Below are 22,633 nucleotides of genomic sequence, written 5' to 3'. Positions count from 1 at the left end.
ATTATATTTTTGGGTATTTTATTTCATAATTAAATTTTTAACCCAACTCAAATAGTATTTTTAATTGATCTATAATTAAATACTTGAACCGAAAACATACTACAATTATTTTCTTTTTCACACAGATGTCTTTGAGAACAACCCAAAATGAGATTTATTTTTTATTGTTTTCAAATATAAAAAATAATCAAAATTTATAAAATATAATAAAATTTTGGAATCTATCAATGATAGATATTGATAGATACAGACTTCTATCAGTATTTATCATTGATATATTCTAAAATTTTACTATATTTTGTAAATATTTTTAGCATTTTTGCCATTTGAAATTATTTTTTGTTTTAAAAATGATGTTGGTCCCTATACTTCGAAGTTAGTTCAATTATAGTCATTGGAATTTTAATGGTTCAATTTTAGTTGATGTACTTTCAATATATCTCCAATTTAGTTCCCACGGTAAATTTATCGTTGAATTTTATAAAAAAACATTTGTTATATATTAGTATTTTTACCGTAAATTTTGAAAACATATTTCTTTGCATGAAAATCCTTATTATTTTTCAACCAATTTTGATAAAAATCCAATTATAGGGACTAAATTTAAAGATTTATTAAAATCAAACTCAGAATTTAAAGATTAAGATCGTAATATATTGAAACTTAAGAATCAAATAGAAACTATATCCAATAGGCCGAACTAGTAAGGTATTTTGAAGTCTGTCATCTTTTTAATGTGTGTGTATGTGTTTTTCTTTTATCATATGTGAAGTGAGAGAATCAACCTCTGATCTCGAGGTTGATAGTATAAATAATAATACAATATGATAGTAGAATTAGGTTTATTTTGACTATTTTTTAACGTAAAATTTCAAAATACATTTTCAATGTTTTTTTTTTTATTGAAATCAACAACACTAATAATTAGGGTTAAAAAAAAACAACATTAGTAAGTATATAGATTCAAATTTCCAATGTTTAAAGTATTATTTCTCCACGTGGATATAACTTTCTTGAAAGTTGATGAATTACAATGATCATTCATATACTACATTCATAATTTAATAATTGAAAAACAGTCTTATGCTCATAATAATAACCAATAATTACAAGCATCATGATGACGAAGAAGGTTTAAATAAATTTTTTATAATTTAAAAAAGAGGGTTTAAATCAAAATATAAAATAAAAAAGGAATAAAGAAACGTAATTGTGGCGTTCGATGAGAGAAAAAAAAAAGAATCCAACGCTATTCCACTATGAAGAAGAACACGTAGCACAGTGATCACATTTCACACCACAAGTACCCAAAAATTCCCTATCATATTACTAAATTTTAACTTAAAAATTGACATTGGAATATTATTATATATTATAATAATACATATATTAATTCAATTAGTATTGATTTTAGTGCACAGCTGTGAGCTGAACGAGCTTCCTCCTTTGTTATTGGTTCATTTTCTTTTATATATATATATATAAAATAATACGTACGTGCGGTAACGTAGAAATAAATTTAACCATTATTTTACTCGTATACTTCTCTCTTAATTATTTAAGTCAAATTTAGCCTTTTCTTCTCAATTTTATTAAATCAATAAAGAAAAAGTCATACATTTTTTTAAACAATACTTGGCACATATGTGGTAGCCTAGGGGTGTAAGAACACGAACCGGGACGAGTAACCAAATTGAACCAATAGTTTGATTCGATTTTTGGTTGTGTGAACCAACTCATTGATTTGAAATTAGGATTTCATTCTATTGGTCTATTTTTACTTACTACCATCGCATTCGAATCTATCCAAGAAATCTTCTTGGATTTTTTCTTTCAGTAAATGGATTTCGAAGATTTCCGGACTTGGTTTTGAAAAACTCTTTGTTCTCTCTCAAAGAGCAAGTTTCTTCATTATGCAAGATTGGAAGAGAGAGAAAACACTTCTTTCTTGGATAAGGTATCTATTTGGTTTGTGGGTCACATTAGAAACACGTCAATCTACCGTGAAACATACTCTTAAGGACTTTCATTTTGTTGGATAGTGATTGAAATTTGATACACCTCACTAGATACATAACAAATGATGGTGACTAGTAGCTGTGGCGATATTTGACGAGAGCTAGGAATTTAGTGAAGTCGATTTGATGACGATGATGTGATTGGCGGTGGGGTTGTATCGACCGACGATGAGAGGGAGGTAGAAGCGGTTGTGAGGGAGAGAGGTTTAAGACAAATGATTGAAAGTGAAAATGTGATAAGAATTCATATTCAACTAACCGTGTTTATTGGAAATGTGCATAAATGGTACATTCAAGGAAAAATTCTTGTAGTGAATGTTTTGGATCTAAAATTCCCCAAGAAAAAGCATAAAGAGGTTGCGATACCAGATATTTACTCCTTTGTTGCATCTGCAAAACAAGAAAACTCAATTGTTGAATAAATGAGAGAATCTTCTTTTTCAAGATTTTAAAGAAGAGAAGCTTAGTTACCTAGATATGAGATACGAAGACGATGGAAAATTTTCGGCAGCATAACGATGCTACCACAACAAAACCAAAAATTTACCTTGAACCTGTTCAAAGAAACACACTCCCAAAAATGTTCCACAACCACTTGTTCTCAACAGAACTATCAGAATTCCCAAAAAATGAATATTCAAGAACACATACATCAATAAGCAAATTTAGCTCACAATATACTTCAAACCTCAAAAGTTGTCACAAAGACTACCATAGTGCATGAATAACCCATAAACTACCATAGTGCGACCTACAAACTCGAGCACCTTGAATCAAATCTGAACTACAAATAAATAGTACCCATGAGTCATAAATGGGTGCTACATTCTAATCCAATATGGTCCAAAGAGAAATAAGCACACTATACTTCTCAAACAAGAATTTTCATATCATTAGAGTCATTGAAAACACTTAGAAACTGTACTTAAAACTGCAAGCATTAAAAAATGCACTTACCAGGAACAATTTTCACCTGAATCCCTTTGCTGTTGCAAGAAATCCATCTCCTCCCCACCCCTTCCAAACACCTAAAAAATACACAAACAAAAAAGGTTTAAGACAAAGGATTGAAAGTAAAAATGTGATAAGAATTCATATTTAACTAACCGTGTTTATTGGGAATGTGCATAAATGGTACATTCAAGGCAAAATTCTTAGAGTGATGCTTATCGAATGATCAAATAATTTAAATCGAATATTAGAATGATGCTTATTGAATCTTAATATTAAAATGATACTAATGTAATAGAAATACTGATTCTGTTACAGAGCTAGATACTAACTATTTAAATCGGATGTTAAATAATGCTATTAGAATAAATTCATCATAAATTCATACTTGTAATGATTTTAGCTATATGCTAACCTAGCATTTTCACATTTATTCTAGAATTTCTGGGACATTTTAAAAATTGAACTAAAATTTAAATATTCAACAAGAATTTTAGGAATATACACATAGATAACCATATAATAAGTTTAAATCTACATATGAGAATGGTGGTCACAAAGTTCTAACCTTCGATGAAGGTTCCACGCTTAGTGAATGAATCTGTACTCCTAAACCCAATGTCAACATTACACAACAATTTGATCCATAAAATGACATTCTCCCATGGTTCTTTTTCCCCATGGAAAATATTCAGCCAGGTAAAAGTGAAGTAGTTGCAATATTTAAATTGGCAGTGTAAGTGAAACAACTAAACTAAGCAAAAAAGCTTTCCATGTAGAAAAATTGAAGTTTCTTAACTACTTTAATATGATCTTTCCCATCAGGTATTATTTTACATCTCTCAGAGAATTGAACCCAATAAATAATTATGTACCTTTTGTACAGTTGCATATAAGCAAAACTAATAAAAAGAATCTCGTCCTCAGATTGCCGGCAGTTGAAATATTGAATTTCCTGTCAGTACATGATAAAAACTGAAGTGGAACAGGTTTTCGCACGTTCAATGGTATAGTAAAGCGGTCATAACGAGTGAGAAGAACAAGGTTTCGGATCATGACAGGCAGTGCAGATTGAGGTTGTGGTTGATGGAATACGAGAAAGGAAAGTATAAACTACCTTGTAGGAAAAGGCCATATAACAGCATGTCAAGAAATAAAGACAAAGAGTCTATCTACAATCTTTGTATGACAGATTGAACACTCTGAACAGGCAAGTGAACAAGATTTACATACTGTAGTTTCAAAAGCCCAAAAGTTAGAACTAGGAAACAAAATGTTGGAATTTTTAGAAGGTTTAAGGAAACTTATAACAAAAATGTCGACATGGAAGAAGAATTGTTGCAGTTGGCAATTCGAAACAGACTTTACACGTGTGGGAATTCGTATCTACATTTCCTAGACACTTGAGATCCTTTTCCTTTATCTCTTGCATCTGTGCCTGAAAGGAATATGAATCGTAAGGATCGAAACATATTGCACTCCTATGGTGAAAATCCTTTCAAGAAGAAAAAAGGTATCATAAATATTTCAATGATCTTCTCTACTGAAATTTCATACCTTAAGGCGAACAACCAATGGTTCCTCCTCGCGAGTTTCTTTGGGTTTTTTCAAATCATCAACAGGATTGACATCTTCTTCAAAGATGGTTACTGTTTCATTATCGTCCATTTTTGTATCAATAACATTTTCCGTTCTAGAATTCTGTCTTGCATCACTTTTAACATCTGAGATAGCTCCACCTCCACCTTCTTTCTTCAACTTAGCAACCAGTACCCACATGTTAATTAAATCATTTTCAAGAGCTGCCGCCCTTTTTTTTGCCTCTTCCATTTTCTTTCGGTAATCATCTTCTATAAGTTCCTTTTCAGCTAAGGCAGCCTCCAGAGCTTCCTCTCTTTGTTTCCTTGCATGAAGTTTTTTTCTTTTTACATATTACACACACACACGCATTGAAATTAAATGACAAGAGGCTTTCAGCAATCTTGTTATTTAAGTCCTTGATTTTTCCTAGAAGGGAAGAGATTTGATCTTCTCTTTCTTTTGCACTCAGTTTTTCTAATTCAAGAAGCCTCTCAAACTCTAATGCTCTTTTTTGCCTCCAATTCAGCATTCAAACCACTTTGTTTGTGAATCTCTTTAAATTTTAATGTGTCATCTCCAGAGATCTTCAGTTTTTGTTCCAACTCTTGAATCTGCTTGTGGGAATTTTCAAAATCATTAGTCAAACTATAAAATGCCTTTTTCACCGCTATCAACTCTTTGTTCTTCGCTTCTTGAGCTTGCAGTGCTTCTTGCAAACTGATGAGCTGCGAACTGTGTTTCTCTTTAGACTCAACAATTAGCTCTTTCGATTTTTTGTGATCAAGTTCAAGAACTTCAAACTTCTTTTCACTTTCCTCAAACTTCTGCTTTGTGAGTGATACCTCATCCTGTAGCCTTGAATTCTCTGATTATAAATGGTTCAAACTACCAGTTAATCTCTCAATTTCACGCTCAATATCTCTTGACTTTTCTTGGGCCTCCAATAATTCTCTGCTCGAGTTGCTTGAACTTCTTTCAACAATAGTTTGTTTATCCTCTGAGGATGCTGTTTTGGTTGAAGCATCCTTCGCCTCTAGAGTCTCATTTTCTACTTTTATGAACTCCCCGTCCAGAGCATTGTCTTCCTTTTCGTTCTTAATTTCTTTTTCTACTTGAGTTGCATCCCCATTCGTGATCTGTCATAAGATTTGGGAAACATATATGACTATCAAGAACTTCTAAGAATTAATAACTGTAATTTTAGTATGATATTTGTAGGCCTAAATATTTCTATCAAGTTCAGATATTGAGTTATCCAAGCTCCATTAGTCATGATGCCACAACACTAAAATGGTTTACTTTTGTTAGAAAAGAAAAACAAAATTAAAGAAAGTTGCACACATAACATGCCAAGAAAAACCATTACAACTTAGCATACATACACTTTGTCAATTGATTTATCATATGTTACATAAATGTTGTAAACACACACATAACCACCGTTACTAAATTCTTTATTCTGCTTCAGTCATCAAGCTCAAACCAAATTGAAAGCTATTAGAATAACACAAGAAAAAGCATTTAGAATAAATGTTGTAAACACACACATAGCCAACTTGGGAAAGATCTATCCCAAGCCGACCAGCCGTTTCCTCAATCTCTTTCATCAGCATCACATCCACCATGACGAACTAACTAGCTCTGTCAGCGGCAAGATTTGAACGAGCAGTAGATCTTCCACTGCAAGGATTTATTTAACGTAACCTAAGATCATTTTCGTAAGAAAGAAACAAAATGTCTGAAAATATATTAAGGAAGGGAGGGAAAAAAACTGACGATTATGAGAAGAGTATAGAGATGTCAGCGTTAAATGGAGAAACCAATCAGCGAGGGCCAGATACAAGATGCTGCACCAAGAGGGCCGGCTGATACTTCGATAACTGAGAGTGCAACGTGCGACGGCAGTCGATGAGATGGTGTCGAGCAGGAACGGCGAGCGGCGAGCGGTGAGGCGAGGTGCAGTGGCTAGTAATGGGAGGGAAGAGGTGGCTGATGAGGAAAATAGGGTTTGGAAAAGGGATAGTTGGATAGATAGGGATAAAAGTGAGAAATGAAAAAAAAATGGGGGGGAATGTGTTTTGTTTTTTTATTCTTTTTTAAAAAAGAAAAGCGGATCTTTAATGTCAGTTTTAAACCGACATTAAAGGTATACCTACAATGTCGGTTTAAAACCGACGTTAAAGATTCGCTTTTTTTTTTTTAAAAAAAACAAAATCGACATTATACATCCGGTTTCACTTTTTCCAACCAACATTAAAGCCCAAAATTCTTGTAGTGAAACTAATATCCTAGGTTATTTTATGTAGTTTAAACATGTATGTGGAGACATGTAGGTGGATAATATTTATGTGATGACCTAAACGGTCTATAGTAAATAAATAAGGCAAGATATCTTATCCTGGCGACACTATAGATACAATCTGCTTTATAATTATTACACTTATCGTAAAGTGTTATAAATTATATGATCCTGATCATTCATGTGGAGACATGTGAGTGGGGTATCCTATATAAAGAGTTTGTATAAGATCAGACGACCAAATGATTAGTCTCTCTTTATAATACCGTTGCTAAAAAAGGCTTACATTTCAATAGGACGACCACATGTGACTTGACCTTTAATCTTGAATGAGTTGTCAACTCTTGCCTATGAGGAAAATCACTTGATTTGTATAGGTGAGAATGGCCAGATTCGCCGACTCGATATGTCTATCATTTTAGGGATTCGTCTGAATGAGGAGCTGGAAACTCAACTACATAAGATGGAATTCACTCATTCCATTTGTTAGGGTAACTAGATGAATTATTCCCTTAATGTCTGATTCCAGGTCTTAAACAATAAAGACCCTCACCCTCTCACTGGCCAGAGAGCGGTCTAGTGACTATGATTAATTGTTCATTAGAGGAATGAATGGTACTTAAGGAGTTATATGTAACTACATGGGCAAAACATTAATTTTGACCCAATTGTACTTACGAGCAATTTGTGAATGGTCAACGTACTATTGATTGATTATATCTAATAAACACATAAATACATCTATAGTGCGAAGAGTGCAACTGTCTGTTTTTAATGGAGTGATTGACAGTTAATGGATGTTGATTAATTTGGTTAAAGAGTTTAATCAATTAATTTTATATCATTGGTGCTTCAATTTGTAAGTCCACAAGGTCCCATTGTTAGCTCAATAAGAATTAATGAGAATCAAACTAATTTTGGTTTAATTGAATTGTTCAAATTAATTAAAAGGGAATTAATTGTATGAAATACAATTAATAAAATGTATGTGATACATTGTAATATAAAGTTTTAATGAGATAATTAAGTATTTGAATATGTTTCAAATATCGATTATTTGAATATGATTCGTATAATAAACTATAGGTTAAAATTATTATGGATATGATCATATTAATACTATAGTTATATGAGAAAATAATAAACTATGGGTTATATTATATGCAATATAATAAACTATAGGTTATATGTTACATGGGATATAACATATAGTTTAGATTATATTAAATCACTTTAATATAATTATTATTTACTTTTAGAATTTTTGAATTTTGAATTAAAAAATTCATGACTCCTTATAAGTTATTTTAAATAAATAATGGAGGGAGTTATTGTAACTCCCTCACTTATATTCATTTTTTCTAACAGAGGGTAGAGGAGTACGTGGAATTAGTTTTGAGGCATAAGGCTTCTGCCTTCACATCATTTTCTTCCTCTTCTCATCTGTGTTTTTCTTTCACTCTCTAGAACTCTCTCAATTCCTTTATTACCAAAAGGCAAGTCCACACAACTCCGCCTTTAATTCTCTCCTTGAGGATAATAAGGAAGACTCCTTTGTGGTGATGTCCAAGGAGAAAAACAGTTTGTTGATGTATTCGTTGTTTTTGTTCGAGTTTGAGAGAAGAAACACGTTTGTTATCACATCGGAGAGGAAACGAGAATAAAGGTTCTTTAAGGGTTAGTGTCCGTATCCTTTTCCCTTTATATAATTTCATTAGAAGCATGCTTAAGGGTGGATGTTTATTATTGTTTCCATTTGCTTTATTTATTTAAGTTACTGTAAAACAAGTTTCAAAGAAAAGCGATCGTTCGTTTTCGCTGTGCAAAAATTCCAAATTTTTACAACCCCACCCGATTCGACTTACTCCCTATTTGTACTAATTTTTGTAACCTAACAGTCCAATTACACTTTTTCCACTCGACAAACTTTTTTTTTTAATAAAAGTTTTTAAATTTGTTTTTTTTTTCTTTTTAAACGTGATTTGAGGGGAGAGATTGCAAGAAGATAGGTTCAACATGGATTGCACCAATTATCATTCTCGTTTTTAGCTCAGTGTTTCAAGTCGATTTTGTAGCTTGGTTCATTTAGTCTATTGTACTACTAAATATTTGAATTTAGCATGTACAATTTTATTAAATATCCTTAACCATATCTTTTGTTTCGTGAGGTATGCTTGTTAACAGGGGATGAGAATAAAAGAAGACAAAAAAAAAAAAAAAAAAAAGAATCAACTTCATTCTTATTAATGGTGTTTACAGAACCTACAGAAAAATGTAAAAATCAATCTCATTTTCATTCTTTATTCTTTAAAAAAGGATCAATCTCCTTCTCATTTGTTATTTTGTGATTTGACACCATTTTTTTTTGTCGACTTACACAAATGATCATTTCTTCCTTTTTAAAACTATATAATTTTCTTTTTTAATTTTAATTTTTATGTGTGTTCTCTAGTTAGGGTTGACAAAAATACTCGTGGGCCCCGACCCAATCGGGTCGGAGAATCCTTGATTTGACCAGGGATGGGGTCAAATTGAGAAAAAATTTTGGGTTCCCATTTGGGGATGGGGATGATATCCTCACCCCAATCCCGATCACGATTTATTATATATATGTGTGTGTATAGATACAATTTTCATTTCTAAACTCTAAGCCCAAGCCTAATCACAATCTTTAATTTTTAAACCTAAAAACCCTAACTTGAAATTTCAATCTTCTTCTCCCTTCCTCTGAACCTCTCTATCCTTCACTGCCTCACTGCCTCATTGTGACAGACAGAGTCAAACAACCTCACCCTCACTGCCTTGCTCGACCTGTCGCTCACTGCCTCACCGACCACCGTGCCTCACCAACCTGTTGCTCACGCCACGGCCATGACCAACTTACAAGTCCCACTCCCACACTCAATCACGGCCAACACCCGCTCCCACGCTCATGTTACCTGCCACGGCCATGCGTAGCCTTTTGTTCTTCAAGTCGCCTGTTGTTCAAATCTGTCCGTTGAAGCTGATTCCCCGATGAGGAATCCTCGCCCCCATCCCCGCCTTTTGAAGGTGAGAACGGGGGCGGAAATGGGGTGAATTCCCTCCAGGGGTCGGAGATGGGGGACCCTCCCTTGCCCCGACCCGGCCCCATTGCCAATCCTATCTTTGGTTTTTTAATCTCTCTCACTCTCTTATCACATCTTGATATTCTTCTCTTTCATGCGTCATTTTCTCCTCACCATCTTTTATTTTATAACCATAAAAAACTCTCTATACCACTATGCAACAATACCTCTCCGTCCCTATGCTACAATTGTTGTAAGTTAAAACTTTATCAAAATGATTAGGAACTCGAACAACTCTAAGTTTTAGGATTCTTCTAGAGATAAAATTTAAGTTTATATTTAATAAATTAATTATCAATTTTATTTTTAAAAATTTCAATCTATTAGAAACTTATTAAATAAAAAATTGAAAAACAAAAATTTAAAGTTTAACGACTTAAAACAGGCAGGAAACACTTGAAATTTAAGGTCAAACATACAATATTCTAGAACTTCATTGACTAAAATGGTAACTTAACCAAATAAAAAGTAAAAAAAATAATTGAAGATCATTAATATACTTCCGACCCGCGCAAACGTAACGTAACTGGAACTTTTTGTTCATCTCGTTCCAACAACTCTGCGATGGCAACTTCCGAATCAAAACCCCACGATCAGCTTATTCCCTTGCCGGAATCTGAATCGCAGCTCTCCGCTCTCATTTTCGGTACGTTTCTTCCATCCTCTATATATCTCTCTCTCTAATGCACACATTCAAAAGGCGCGCGAAAACGCTAGCTTCTACATTTGCTCGCAATGAAAATCTGACTGCCTGACGTTGTTTGGCGAGGTTATTTGTTAGATTTTTTCGCACCTATTGTGAAAAATCGGCATTGTTAATCATCTTCTACTTATGCTTAAAGAAGTAAGAAATGCTACAAGATCAAACTCTAGTTAGCTGATGAAATTTCGTCTCGATTACATTCTATAATGTTCGGCGTAGGTTCGAATGGAAACACCGATTAGGTTAACTTTCTTCGCTTTTGATACTATGAATTTGTGTAGGACGAATCCGAAACAGATAGAGGTTGTTTGTTTCAGACAAACTTTTGAACAAATCGGCAGTGTTAATTAGTTGCAGTTTCTTAAGACGAGGAGGAATTTGTATTCTTAAAGTTAAGAGTCTGATTTCTCCAAATGGTGGCATTTTATTCTTAATAATACTTGAATCTGATTTATGTTTACAAATGGCTAGTCAGTATTCACGTCCTATGATTCTACCTCCATTTATATGTGTAATCCATCTTTTATTTGATTGTCTCGCTTCACTTATCCGTTATTTTGTAGTTTTGTAATTCTAGATGGAATTTTATTAATTATCATGCTTCGAGATGAATGTAGCTGTACTCGGAGAAAGGTTGCTCCTCTGCTAATTTATATTTAGAGGCTTATAAATTATACCAGATCAAATGTGCTCATGAGATTAGATCTGTCTTGGAGAAAAGTGATAAATTATAGCCGAAAACCTATGAAAACTTCAGAGCCTTGAAACAAGCAATATCAGTTCAAACCAAGACGTGCTTGCTTCTATCACAAAATCATTTTTCTAGTTTTCTCTTTCCTGCTTAGCTTGTTGGTGTTTACCACGCCCTGATCTTTGGATAATTGATAATTCTGTATCATTCAATTAGAGAACGCTGGTTCTGATATTTTTACATCCGCCCAGATATATCACAACAGGCTCAAGGAGCTATGGAGAGCATGCTTAGAATGATCAGGTTTGTTAATTACGAACAGTAACTCGTTTTTTTTTTCCTTTTTAAAATGATTATTTATTTATAATTTGCGGGAAATGTTGTAAAGCGATAAACTGCAAGGGGGAGAGCGAACTTTATTACATGCGAAGGACAATAAAATAAAAGATGGATTACACATATAAAATAATATGCATCTGGTTACTGATAAAATGGATTTTTAAAGCATGAACTCTTAATCCATGGAGTTGAAGGAAATCAATTGTGACATAAAATTTTCTTCGATGCTTAGATTTCTAGTTCATGCTTTCAAAAAATACTATAAAAAAAATTTGTGCCAGCGAAAGATGACTATTTTACATGCGGAGCCCATTTAATAATATGTTCATAAAGTACTTATTCTATTTATTTATTTTTTCTTATCTTCTTCATAATAGAGGATTCTCCCACTCGGCAAATATTAAATATACTCTCGTGAAATTATTCCTCATCTGCCCATCATTTTCTGAATCTTCTACTCCTAATGACTGAAATTAAAACGTAAGACTGGTAAGTCTACGTTCTCATGCTAACCTAGTCTTCTTGTTTTCAACTGTTTGCAGTGAAATTGATCAAAACGCTGTTGGAATTGTGGAAGACATAGAAAAGTGCAGGGGTTCTGCTCTTGACAGGAAGGGAGTGTTAGAGGAAGAGAAACAACAATTTCAACAAGCTGCTTACACTGTTTTAGACATGCTCAACAACGGAGAGGGAACGCTGTAAGATTTCTCTCAAAATTTCTGCACGTTTCTGCCAATACGTATCCCTTTAATATATTTACACTGTCACTCTTCTCTTGTTTCTTAATAGTTAGGCTTTGAAGGAGTAATGGGATATGTAAACTGAGCAGATATGACTTTCTTTTAAACAAAGAATAAATGATCACCCTCTCTTAAAACATTCAAGTCTTCTACTTTAGAGCCATCAGCCATTAGAATTGAGCTCCCTCTCTTGCCAAACCTTTTCTCTGCAATCCATGGTCAATCGGTTATCTTCTAATTTAAAAAACGTAATCTATATTGACACTAAAAAGGTACATGAGGTACAGCGTTTTTTTAGAAGTAAATTTCTAAGTTTGATTTCTTCTGTCTAATCCATAACTCTATTGTATAACTTACATTCGAACCATGATAACAAGATCATGGTATGGTTTGTAATTTACTGTCTTCTTTATAAGACGTAATAACCTAGTAATTGACTTAGGTGTCTTATTTCACCATCTCCTTCCTCTCATATTAAATCATATGATTAGTCAACGAGATTTTGTCCTCAAGGAAGAATAGGTATCCTGTGCTGGATTGTAATTTCTGATATATTTCCCGGGACTGTTTAGAATGTATGAGGAAAATTATATTTTACACAAATCTAATCATAATACCTGCCAATCCGAAAAGTTCTTCAACTGACTCAGGCAGAAGTACCAGTCTTCCCTTACTGCCTTCTTTTGTACTTTCATCTGGATGGTGCTCGTGAATTGTCACCCTGATACGAACTGTAGATGGCAGTGGCCTAGATGCTTCTGGTGTTCCTATAACATAACTGTGTTAATTGAGCTATGAAGTTCTAATTCATTTTACAATCTTAAAGTACTACATCGTAGATGGTCTCAAGCAACATTTGAAAATACATGATATCCAAGTTGCTCGAATAAAAGTAACTTGTTTAAATTAGAACATCTAGGAAGTGTGCTTTGTTCTGAGCCAAGTTGATAGCACGAACCAAGTGACAACATAGTTCTTGCACACATGAACATCATGTCCTCATGAATCTAGAATGTGCTTGCATGTTGTTGCAACTTGCAGCAAGATATATGTCCAGTGAAAAAAAAAATCCCAAGATTTATGATTTATCCACTTTATGCATTTTTTTTATGATTAAACTTATTAGGGAATGATATCATAACTGTCAATGTCATTCCACAATTTACTTACCTTCAGTTTTTCCATCTCCATGATAATTTGGTACTCTCTGATTTTGTGTCTCATTCGGTTCTGTGCACTGCAAAACAACATGTAATGGTCATCAGCTATTTAAAGTTCTCTATATCATTCTCATAAGTGAGCCCTTTCTCTGGCAGGAAACCTTTAGGAACCAGTTTGTTAGGTAACAAAATGGCAACTCAACTATATCCAGAATATAGGGAACGAAGAGAAAATATTTATGAATGTTTGGCATTGTACTGATAATTTGTTCAAAAACTAATTTGGATCAACGAATAATTTCTTTCCAAAGCAAAGACTTAACTTTCATTGAGTAATTCATTACAAGTTGCATCATGTAGCTCTCCCATGATCTACTTTAAAGAATTAAAAGAATATAAAAAATGATTTTAGCAACATTCATTTATGCTTTTTTCCAGAAAATGTTAGTTAGAACTTTGATCTACTTATTATCTTTTGATGTAATTTTTCTGCTATATACTTAGAACTTTGATCTACTTATTATCTTTTGATGTAATTTTTCTGCTATATACTTGCAGGAAAGCTGTTATAAATCTAGGGAGGAAAGTTACCTCTTGTCAATGATCCTACTATTTTATTCTCTAGACATGGTTAAAGAGAAAACATTAACGTCTAGGATATTTTCACCAAAGGCATAAGTATTTTGGATAAATCGAGTTTGCCTAGTTTGCACTCGTATAGATAATATTTTTGGAAGCCTTTGATTTTCAAGCTTGAAAAATCTTGGCTCGTGAGGATTTCAATATATTTTTAATAAAGAAAACTCTTTTCCTTTGGATAGCAGTTAACCTGAGTCAATTTGAATTTTGATCCTCAAAAATCATGATTTTGAGATTAATTTGGCTGTAAATTTCCTGGTTTATAAACACCTGCATCCATTCTCAGTAGTTTCTCCTGTATACTTCTCGAAGTTATATTCAAACAACAAGGCTTCTAATGTTTGGCATTGCACTAGATAAAAATCCTACAAGCTAAGTATGTCCAAGATGTAATCCACTCAATTGAATAGTAAAAGAAGAGTACCTCTGAATTTAGGTCTTCCAGCAGTTCTGAAAAGTAGGGTATTTCGTCTTGCTCCTCCTTTTTTAACCCCTTCAAGTGCTGATAGTGCAGCGCAAAAGTCAGCATAAAAAGGAAAAGAAAAGTGCAGATTAAACGTGAGAGGGTTTATTAGGATTATATGCAGCAAGTTTATCCAGTTACTATCTTGATGATGGTATCCTAATCTCAAAGTTTTCTGATATAAAATTTGTTTCTCTTATAATACTTGTGTTATAGATCCACCATTTCTCTAACCTGAGTGAAGTTGGAGAAAAGGATTTTTCCATCGTCGTTATTTCGTTGTAACATTTGCTTAAAATGATGATGACTGATCCTGACGACTTGGGAGAGTCTTCTAGTTCTCACTGTAAACGGCTGTGGGATATTCAACATCACAGCAATTTCCCCTGCCATTTGTGGAGATTCCAGCTTTGACAAAATCTGAAAATCAATCATGCAAATATATTGTAAAAGATAGTGAAAAAAAATCAGGTTCATTGGATTTTCCTGTCTTTTCCGGTCGAGGATGAAAAAGATCTCAATACATGAGTAATGCAGATGCAGCCACCCTTCCATTTTAATATCATTGTATAGTATCATTATTATACAAATTGTCTTGCTTCTACTTGATTGTTTTGAGAGCTAGCAGGATAAATCTATCTTGTTCTGTTTAGAGTGTTTGGAAGACTAGGAAGACTGCTTAGGTTGGAATGGGTTTATTTCCTAATACTAGGGGTCTTGTATTCCTCTGCGATCTCCATGCTCAGAAAGACATTATATCATAATATGGATTTTCCATCCCTGATGTCATTCATAACAGTATTTGTACATTTTGTCAATTTCTTACTGCAGGAAATTTTCTTGAGCATGAAGTATGGGTTTCAGAGTTTTACTAGAGCTTGAAGAATCAACTTGTAAAGATTGTCAGGCGTTATGATTTATGAATCAATGGGATATTATCTTCTGTTGCATGGTGCATACAATACACTATTTTTGCTTAGTCTACAATTACTACAGAACAGATCCTCATTTAATCCTCTTCTGTTATCTTGCTTTCAGTTCTTGGTTTTTTAAAATTCAGGCTATGCACTGCTTGCACTTTGTCTGAATATCCTTTAATTGCCAACCACACTATCACTTCAAAGCTACATAAGTTTTCTTAAAGATACTGAGAGTCCAATTTGATACTTATTTAAAACGAGTTATAGTTTTGTGCTTTAGTTTTTGAGGATGGTGATTGCTGAGCCAAAGCTCTCTTTCTTCACTCTGGACCTTCTAACTATTTAAGTTCTTTTGCCACCAACTTTATTAAGAGTCTGAAACTATTTTTAACTGCTCAGAGTGACCTTACTTGAATAGGATAGAATATGTTCTATAGTCTGTATACCATGTCTTTGAGTTCATAAATTTTTCATCGTCTAACTTTATCCTGTCAGAATACGTAATTTGGGCAATGAATGGTTATAATTTCTTGCTGCATATGATGTAATGCATAGAGATAGGCCATAAACTCTTAAACTCAACTATGAACTTCTCTATGTTACCTGTTCAGTTCCAGTCTTGTACGAGAGCACATCCTGCATTTTCATTAATGTAGTTCAGATTTGATTCCAAGATAGCATGGAATGCAGAAAAAAAAAAAAAAATAAAACTCAGGATACTACATACCACTGATCCAGACACCAAAATGTAGAAATCTGTTGGTATCTCGTTTTGTATTATAATGTCAACTTTAGGTGGAAAGTACTCTGCTTTCATCTCAGACACCTGCACAAATATATAATAGGTCGTCGGGATAACTGAGAATAGCAATAAATTGTAATAGCTGGTATATTTTCCGGACATTCTTCCGTTAAATGGTGAAGGTAATGCTCCAAAGTTCTACCTTTTTACTTGATGCTTTATTACTTGGAAGCCTGTTTTAAAACGTTTTTTTTGGAAAATCATAATCTCCCGAACGGGGAAAAAGTTCTTTACCAATTGGACGATAAGGTCTTCAGAGAGCCCCTTGAATAAGTATGCATTCTCAACGGTGTGACGGAAAAGGTGCTGGGCAATACTGGATCTGATTGCTTTAGGTAAATCCTCCAACACCTCTTCTTGCTTCAACTCCGCTGTCTTGAACTTGAGTTGCATGTGCGCCAACATTTGATCTTTCAAGCCGTCTGGCAGTCTATTCTTGCTTCCATAACGCAATATCTCATTTATGGAATCCCTCTGGTAAGTGATAATAAAGTTGTTTATTATAAAGTGTAATGTTAAAAGACAGATTAGAATTCGAGATGACACTAATAAATGGTTTTGTTCTCCGTGTTAATTGTTTTCTGTTGATACTATGCTTTGTTTTCTGAACCATTGATTATTACCAAAACTTAATACACATTTACAATGCAGGATTCTTGCAGCAGCATTTTCTTGTTACATTGCCAGTAGGCTTTTCAGAAATACTATGATTTCTATGTTAGACTGGTTCTATGATACTGTAGATTGAGTGTATAGAGAGAGAATAAATTACCATGATAAATGTTCGGATAGCAGCGTGAACGATGAGATTTGTCATGTTTCCTATCAAATAAGATGTGAGGCCAATGTTGCATAGCATGTAGCAGATGCTAAATATCTTCTCCCCTAGATTAACTGCATGCAAGTCCCCGTAACCAACAGTAGTAAGTGTGACAATGGACCAATATATTGAATAGGTGTACCCAAGCCAGATACTTCTATTCTGAAAATCTTCGACTTCAATTCCAATCCATGTATTTTCTGAATCTTTATGATGAACTGCTAACCAGTAGTAGAAACAACCAGCTGAATGAACTGCCAATAGTGTAACCTGTCATTGTAAATCAACCCAAAGGTATTATACTTCAATTAACCAGTGGTCTGAGAGTAGAACGTTACAAGTAAGTTTGTTATCCCAGGAAAGATGTCTTACGCAAATTAGTTTGGCGAGTCTTGTATAAAAGTAACTAAAGCGTATGTCTTTCTCCAGCCTGTATTTGAGTCAGTTTGTCAGTTAGATTAGTTGCGAGCTGAACTTGCCAAGTCCTTTTGATTACCACATATAGCATTATGCATTGTTTCTTTTTAAAATCTTTAATACCAAATAATTAATTTTGTTGTAGTTTGAACTACAAGCGATCTGTTACCTTGTGAAGAGTTCACTAACACGCCTTAGTCGCCAGAACCGAAGTAAGTTGAGGAAGCCGAAGGCCTCACTGCGGTGCATCTCCCCAGTGAAAATTCTGTATAATACCTGAAATGGAAGAGTGGAGGCTACGTCCATGGGGAACCACAGGCTTGTAAGGTAACTGTAGCAACACATAATTTTCTATTAGTCCAATAGCTGTTCTATAGATGTTAAATTTGGCTTCAGTAATTCATTTCACACTGCAAATTGTTCGCAATAACCATTAAGCCATTATAACCCTAGTCATATTCATATATTATATTTTTTACTCATCACAATTTAAATAATCATCGATCATCATAGATCTGAATCTCTCCACTGGTTAAACTAAAAAAACATATTCAATTTAGTCTCTCTCTCTCTCTCTTCAGAAAAGTAGTCATATTATTTTAGTGTCCTCTATTTACGACTTCTACATGTGTGCAGTTGTCATCTTGTGCTAAATTGTCATTTTTTTTGGTGCTTTCGTGTACGAAATGACAAAAAAAATTACCATTAGATGTGACAATTATTGTTCCATTTTTATAACTGACTACTGTCCTTCAGCTCTTGAAGCCACATCAATTTTCAACCCTAGTTGATGGAAGAAAAAACCCCAAAATGGATTCAAACAAAAACATTATTTGGAATTGATAAAATGAACATACCGTAAAGCTATCTTCTTACGATCATCAACGAGGAGATAGGTGTCTTTATCCAAGTAAGCCACGAAGAAGGTCAATATAATATCAAGGGCAAAGAATGCATCTACCACCAAATCGACGGGTAAAAGAGATCCAGTTGCCACTTTCTTGAAGGCAAGTTCAAAGGGAGATACCCACGCCGAGTACACCACTAACACTACCAGGAAAGTTTGCCACCACCTGCATTGCATCATCATCATTCATATTCCAAAATGCTCAACCAAAGTGGTCCGCTCTTTTTTCTCGCCAAAAAGCAAGTAAGACAAAATTCCTTGCTTCAGACTAGTTTTCAAAGTCTAATTATTAATACATCAATTTTCTCTCAAAACACCTTTATATTATAGTTGTAATAAAACATAAATCATTTTTATTGAGTGTATTCGTTCATTCATCCTCATATATGACAAGTGAAAAAAATATTTTTTTTATTCTTAGAAAATGGTAAGAAACTTTTCATTCCGAAAATGAAGAGATTTGAGATACAAAAGTACAACTAACCACAAGGGACTAAAGACAAAAGCCTAAAACTTAAGTAATAAAATAAAGCATAACAGAATGAGAACTTGAACATAAGACTTAAAAACAAGGAAATAGAAGTAAAAAGCCTCTCTTGCAGTAGATATCTTGAATCATATCCGTCAAATTTCTTAGATAGAGAGCACACCAAGAAGAAGATTTTAACATAAGACTGCTGAAATATACGATGATTCCTTTCTATCCAGATTTCAGAAAGTAAGGCTTTGATCGCATTAAGCCATAATAGATAAGCATAATACTAAACATCTCTAACTTTGGTCGAATTGTATCTTTTCATTATGTCTTTAAAGAGTTCGTTTCTGAATATCATGGAACTGTTAGAATCAAATTCATTAACAGAACAATCTAAGCACTAAGATTAGCTAAACAAGAGGCCAGGGGGTCATTTATATTATCTTAAATTGGGATATACAAGTTTAAGAGAAAATTAAAAATACTAATGATGTGTAAATTTAAACCATATCCTCTCTTAAACTTGCATCTACTCACTTGTTTATCTAGCGGCAATGAATTGTAAAAGATGATTGTTGAATTAACTTACCGATATCTTCTGTCATACGGAACTATAATGTACTTGTTCAGTTGCGAGTATCCATCACTCACAACTGTTCCAAACGCCGGTAAGAGGCTGCTGGAAACCGACGTTAAGTTCTTTATTTCGCCGCTTGAGTGCCGCCGGAACAGCAAAGGTATCGGCGACCGTGCTTCGGACACCGACGTGGACATTGTGTTTTGGCCTTCTGCAAATTCTATGATCCAGAAAAAAAGAGAGAGTCGATTTTCATGCACGCCTGAGACTTTTTATACACACAAAAAAGGTAACCCTTACTCTCACCCGTGAATTCAACTGTGTATATATATATATATGGCTATATGTATATATATATATATGTATATATATATATATATTAATTAAAGGCAAAGGGGAAGGTGGTAATGAGCTTGGTGTTTCTCTATGGTAAATAAAAAGATGAATCATTTCATGACAATCATAGATGAAAGATACGATTTTTTTAAATTTTATTTTATTTGGTGATCCAAGTTGCCTTGCGTTATTCCATGAATGAATCCCACGCTCAAGAGATTAGCTTACAAAATACTTTGCAATTAATAATTCTGATTTTTATATGTTATATTTGTGTATTGTGGAGGAAGAGTTGACTCTTAATTTCAGGACTTCCACATGGAAAAAAAAAAGGAAGATGTTGTGTTGGCATTAGTGCGGTATAAGGATCTGGAAAAAGAAGGCAAAATATCTTTTACCATCCTACGGTAATTAATATACGGTAAGTTCCTCGCTTCTTTGAATTGACATTAATACATTATTCAAATTCAGATTCTCCTCTGCATTTTATGTACACACACTTAGCTTAACCATGGGGGAAACTGGAAAATAAAAATAAAAAATAAAAAATAAAAGAGAGAAAGAAAGAAGCTCACTCATAGGAAGAAATGGCGAATCTGAGATCAGAATACGATACCAGTAAATAGATCATTGTGATTTTGTGGACTTAATTTGAGATCTAATCATTTTGTTCTTTTTCAATTTTCAATCGAAAAAGAATGTATTGATGGTTCACAAATTGTCATTTGTGGCTTTTTAATAGAAAAATATTTATAGATTTGTTGCATATGGAAAAAATTTACTACTTTATGTCCGATTTTTACTGCTGTGATCTATTTAGCCATTAGATATATTCTTTCCTTTCCCATTTTTGTCTTCCAGTGTCCTACAACTAGGGATATTTGGTAATTGTATTCTGGAACAGCCAGCTGGCACTTTTTTTAGATTATTATTTTTTTAGGTCTTGTAATTTGGGCTAATGTGTTGGCTGCATTGGTTGAGTACTTCGTTTTTAAGTATATAAACATTTATTTCACTTTAATTTTTTTTTTTAATTTTTTTGTTTTGTTAGCAATTTTTACTGATATTTATAAAAATCAAGTCAAAATTTTAAAATTAAAAAAAATCATTTTTAAAAATTTATTTTTTTTTTCAAAATAAAATTTGACTAAAAATTTAGAAAAATAGACCATAGCAAGAAAGTGAGAGAAAATAGGCTTAATTTTAAAAAATAAAACAAAAATGAAATAGTTTTTGGTTCCTTAATTTTCCTTTTTGCCTTTTTTTTTTCCTTTATACTTATAAAAATTTAATATTTTAAAAATATATAATATATGAGATCCGTATTGAAAATTGCGGTTGATTGAATAATTTTCAAATTATCTATTTTTTTACAAAGTTATTTTCTTCCTGAATATATCATCTGCACACCTAATTGAAAGCATATAATTATATGTTTCTACCTTAAAAAAAAGGAAAAAAAAAACCTAAATCTCGCAGCTATCTAATGCGAAAATTCACTGTCTACAAACAAACGTCATAATGTAACAAAAAATCATATCTATATTTCCTTTCCCTTTTCTGGTTTTTATGTTCTTTTTCTGTTTTCTGATTTTTTTATTATATATATATATATATATATATATATATATATATATATATATATATGTGTGGCAAATTAAAATAATAATAAAAAATTGAAAATCTGTAACAGAAAGGAAAATAGAAATAAGGAAAAATAACGCTTTAAACATGGCACTTCGGAGTTTGTCACGTGGCTGGCTGTTTTACTTATTTTGTAATTTAGTTTTGTTATAGATAAGGTTTCATTTACGCGTTTTTAAGAATGAATCTTTATATTCTTTTCGATCTTCTTTTTTGACAAATATATTCTTTTCGATCTTGAAATTTAATATCAACCGAAGGTTTATCATCTATTGAAATAAATATGGTATGTGTTTATAACTAACATTCCTTCATTTTTTAGATGAATTATTTTCAAATTTAATTGTACGTCATGAAATTAGAGGCAAAATATATTTTTGATATTGAGGTTAGAGATTATGCGTGTCTATTTGGTGTCTGAAGTTTAAAAATAAACACTCTAATCTCTAAGGTTCGGAAAAAGCTTCTAAATGGTCTTTAAATTAATTAACGGAAAAATGACATGGCATATTGAGTAACAAATTTGAAATGCGTTTTTTCAATTTAACATGGAGTTGAAATTATAATGCCTTGATTTTTCTTAAAAAAAATATTATAAGCGAAATTAAAATACATAATCTTTTAAGATATATATATATAATTTGGTATGGAGAATTGAACCTCTGATCTTGAGATTGATAGTACATGTTTGATATTAGTTGAGTTATACTCATTCTGGCTAATATATCTTTTTTTCGTCTTTATTTAACTTTATTTTGTTTGCCAAAATGAGCTTGCTAGAGGTCGGAGTTCAATCTTCATACCAGAAACTATCTTACTACTAAAAAATTAGTTTTTTGGGGTCCAGTGCCTGTCAATTTGTTTTTCATTTTTTTTTTCTTGTTGTCTTAATTATCTATATATTTTTTTCTTTTTACTATATAATTATTTGACCTTGTTTTAGTATAACAACCGCAGAGATGAGAGATCGAATCTTCAACTTCAAAATAAAAAATGCATGATTATCATTGTTGAATTAAGTTTACTTTTAACATTATTTTTTAA

The 22,633-nt window shown here is 32.8% G+C and overlaps 2 protein-coding genes and 1 long non-coding RNA gene across 5 annotated transcripts; 2 read left to right on the top strand and 1 right to left on the bottom strand.

Moving 5' to 3' along the window:
• Window positions 1-10,443: 10,443 nt before the first annotated feature.
• LOC120085955 (polyamine-modulated factor 1-binding protein) lies at window positions 10,444-15,704 on the top strand. 2 transcript variants are annotated; one of them, XM_039042301.2, is made up of 4 exons: window positions 10,444-10,602; window positions 11,602-11,653; window positions 12,232-12,387; window positions 14,148-15,704. In XM_039042301.2, exons 1-4 carry the CDS (start codon window positions 10,521-10,523, stop codon window positions 14,191-14,193), a joined length of 336 nt encoding a protein of 111 aa, XP_038898229.1. In that variant the 5' UTR covers window positions 10,444-10,520; the 3' UTR covers window positions 14,194-15,704. The 2 variants fall into 2 exon arrangements, with proteins under 2 accessions (XP_038898229.1, XP_038898231.1); XM_039042303.2 differs by having other exon boundaries at window positions 10,445-10,602; window positions 15,523-15,704.
• On the bottom strand, window positions 12,311-20,668 carry KAT3 (potassium channel protein). Of its 2 annotated transcripts, none has more exons than XM_039042299.2 (14): window positions 20,521-20,668; window positions 19,622-19,829; window positions 18,508-18,723; window positions 17,820-17,981; window positions 17,606-17,663; window positions 17,186-17,503; window positions 16,648-16,887; window positions 16,339-16,437; window positions 16,215-16,247; window positions 14,926-15,111; window positions 14,653-14,730; window positions 13,600-13,666; window positions 13,047-13,196; window positions 12,311-12,635 (listed from the first exon to the last, which is right to left on the bottom strand). In XM_039042299.2, the coding sequence occupies exons 1-14, from the start codon at window positions 20,522-20,524 to the stop codon at window positions 12,532-12,534; spliced, it is 1,923 nt and encodes a 640-aa protein (XP_038898227.1). In that variant the 5' UTR covers window positions 20,525-20,668; the 3' UTR covers window positions 12,311-12,531. The 2 variants fall into 2 exon arrangements, with proteins under 2 accessions (XP_038898227.1, XP_038898228.1); XM_039042300.2 differs by having other exon boundaries at window positions 13,047-13,187.
• Window positions 17,838-20,419, top strand: LOC120085956 (uncharacterized). The gene is made up of 4 exons (XR_005484091.2): window positions 17,838-17,977; window positions 18,407-18,800; window positions 19,663-19,898; window positions 20,255-20,419. It is a non-coding gene; the product is annotated as an uncharacterized LOC120085956 (long non-coding RNA).
• Window positions 20,669-22,633: the final 1,965 nt, after the last annotated feature.

This window comes from Benincasa hispida, chromosome 9 (genome assembly GCF_027475165.1).
Source record: "Benincasa hispida cultivar pf3 chromosome 9, pf3_genome.v1.1, whole genome shotgun sequence".
NCBI classification, from domain to species: domain Eukaryota; kingdom Viridiplantae; phylum Streptophyta; class Magnoliopsida; order Cucurbitales; family Cucurbitaceae; genus Benincasa; species Benincasa hispida.
Note: the sequence above shows the minus strand (reverse complement) of the source record. Positions and strands in the feature narration are given on the sequence as shown.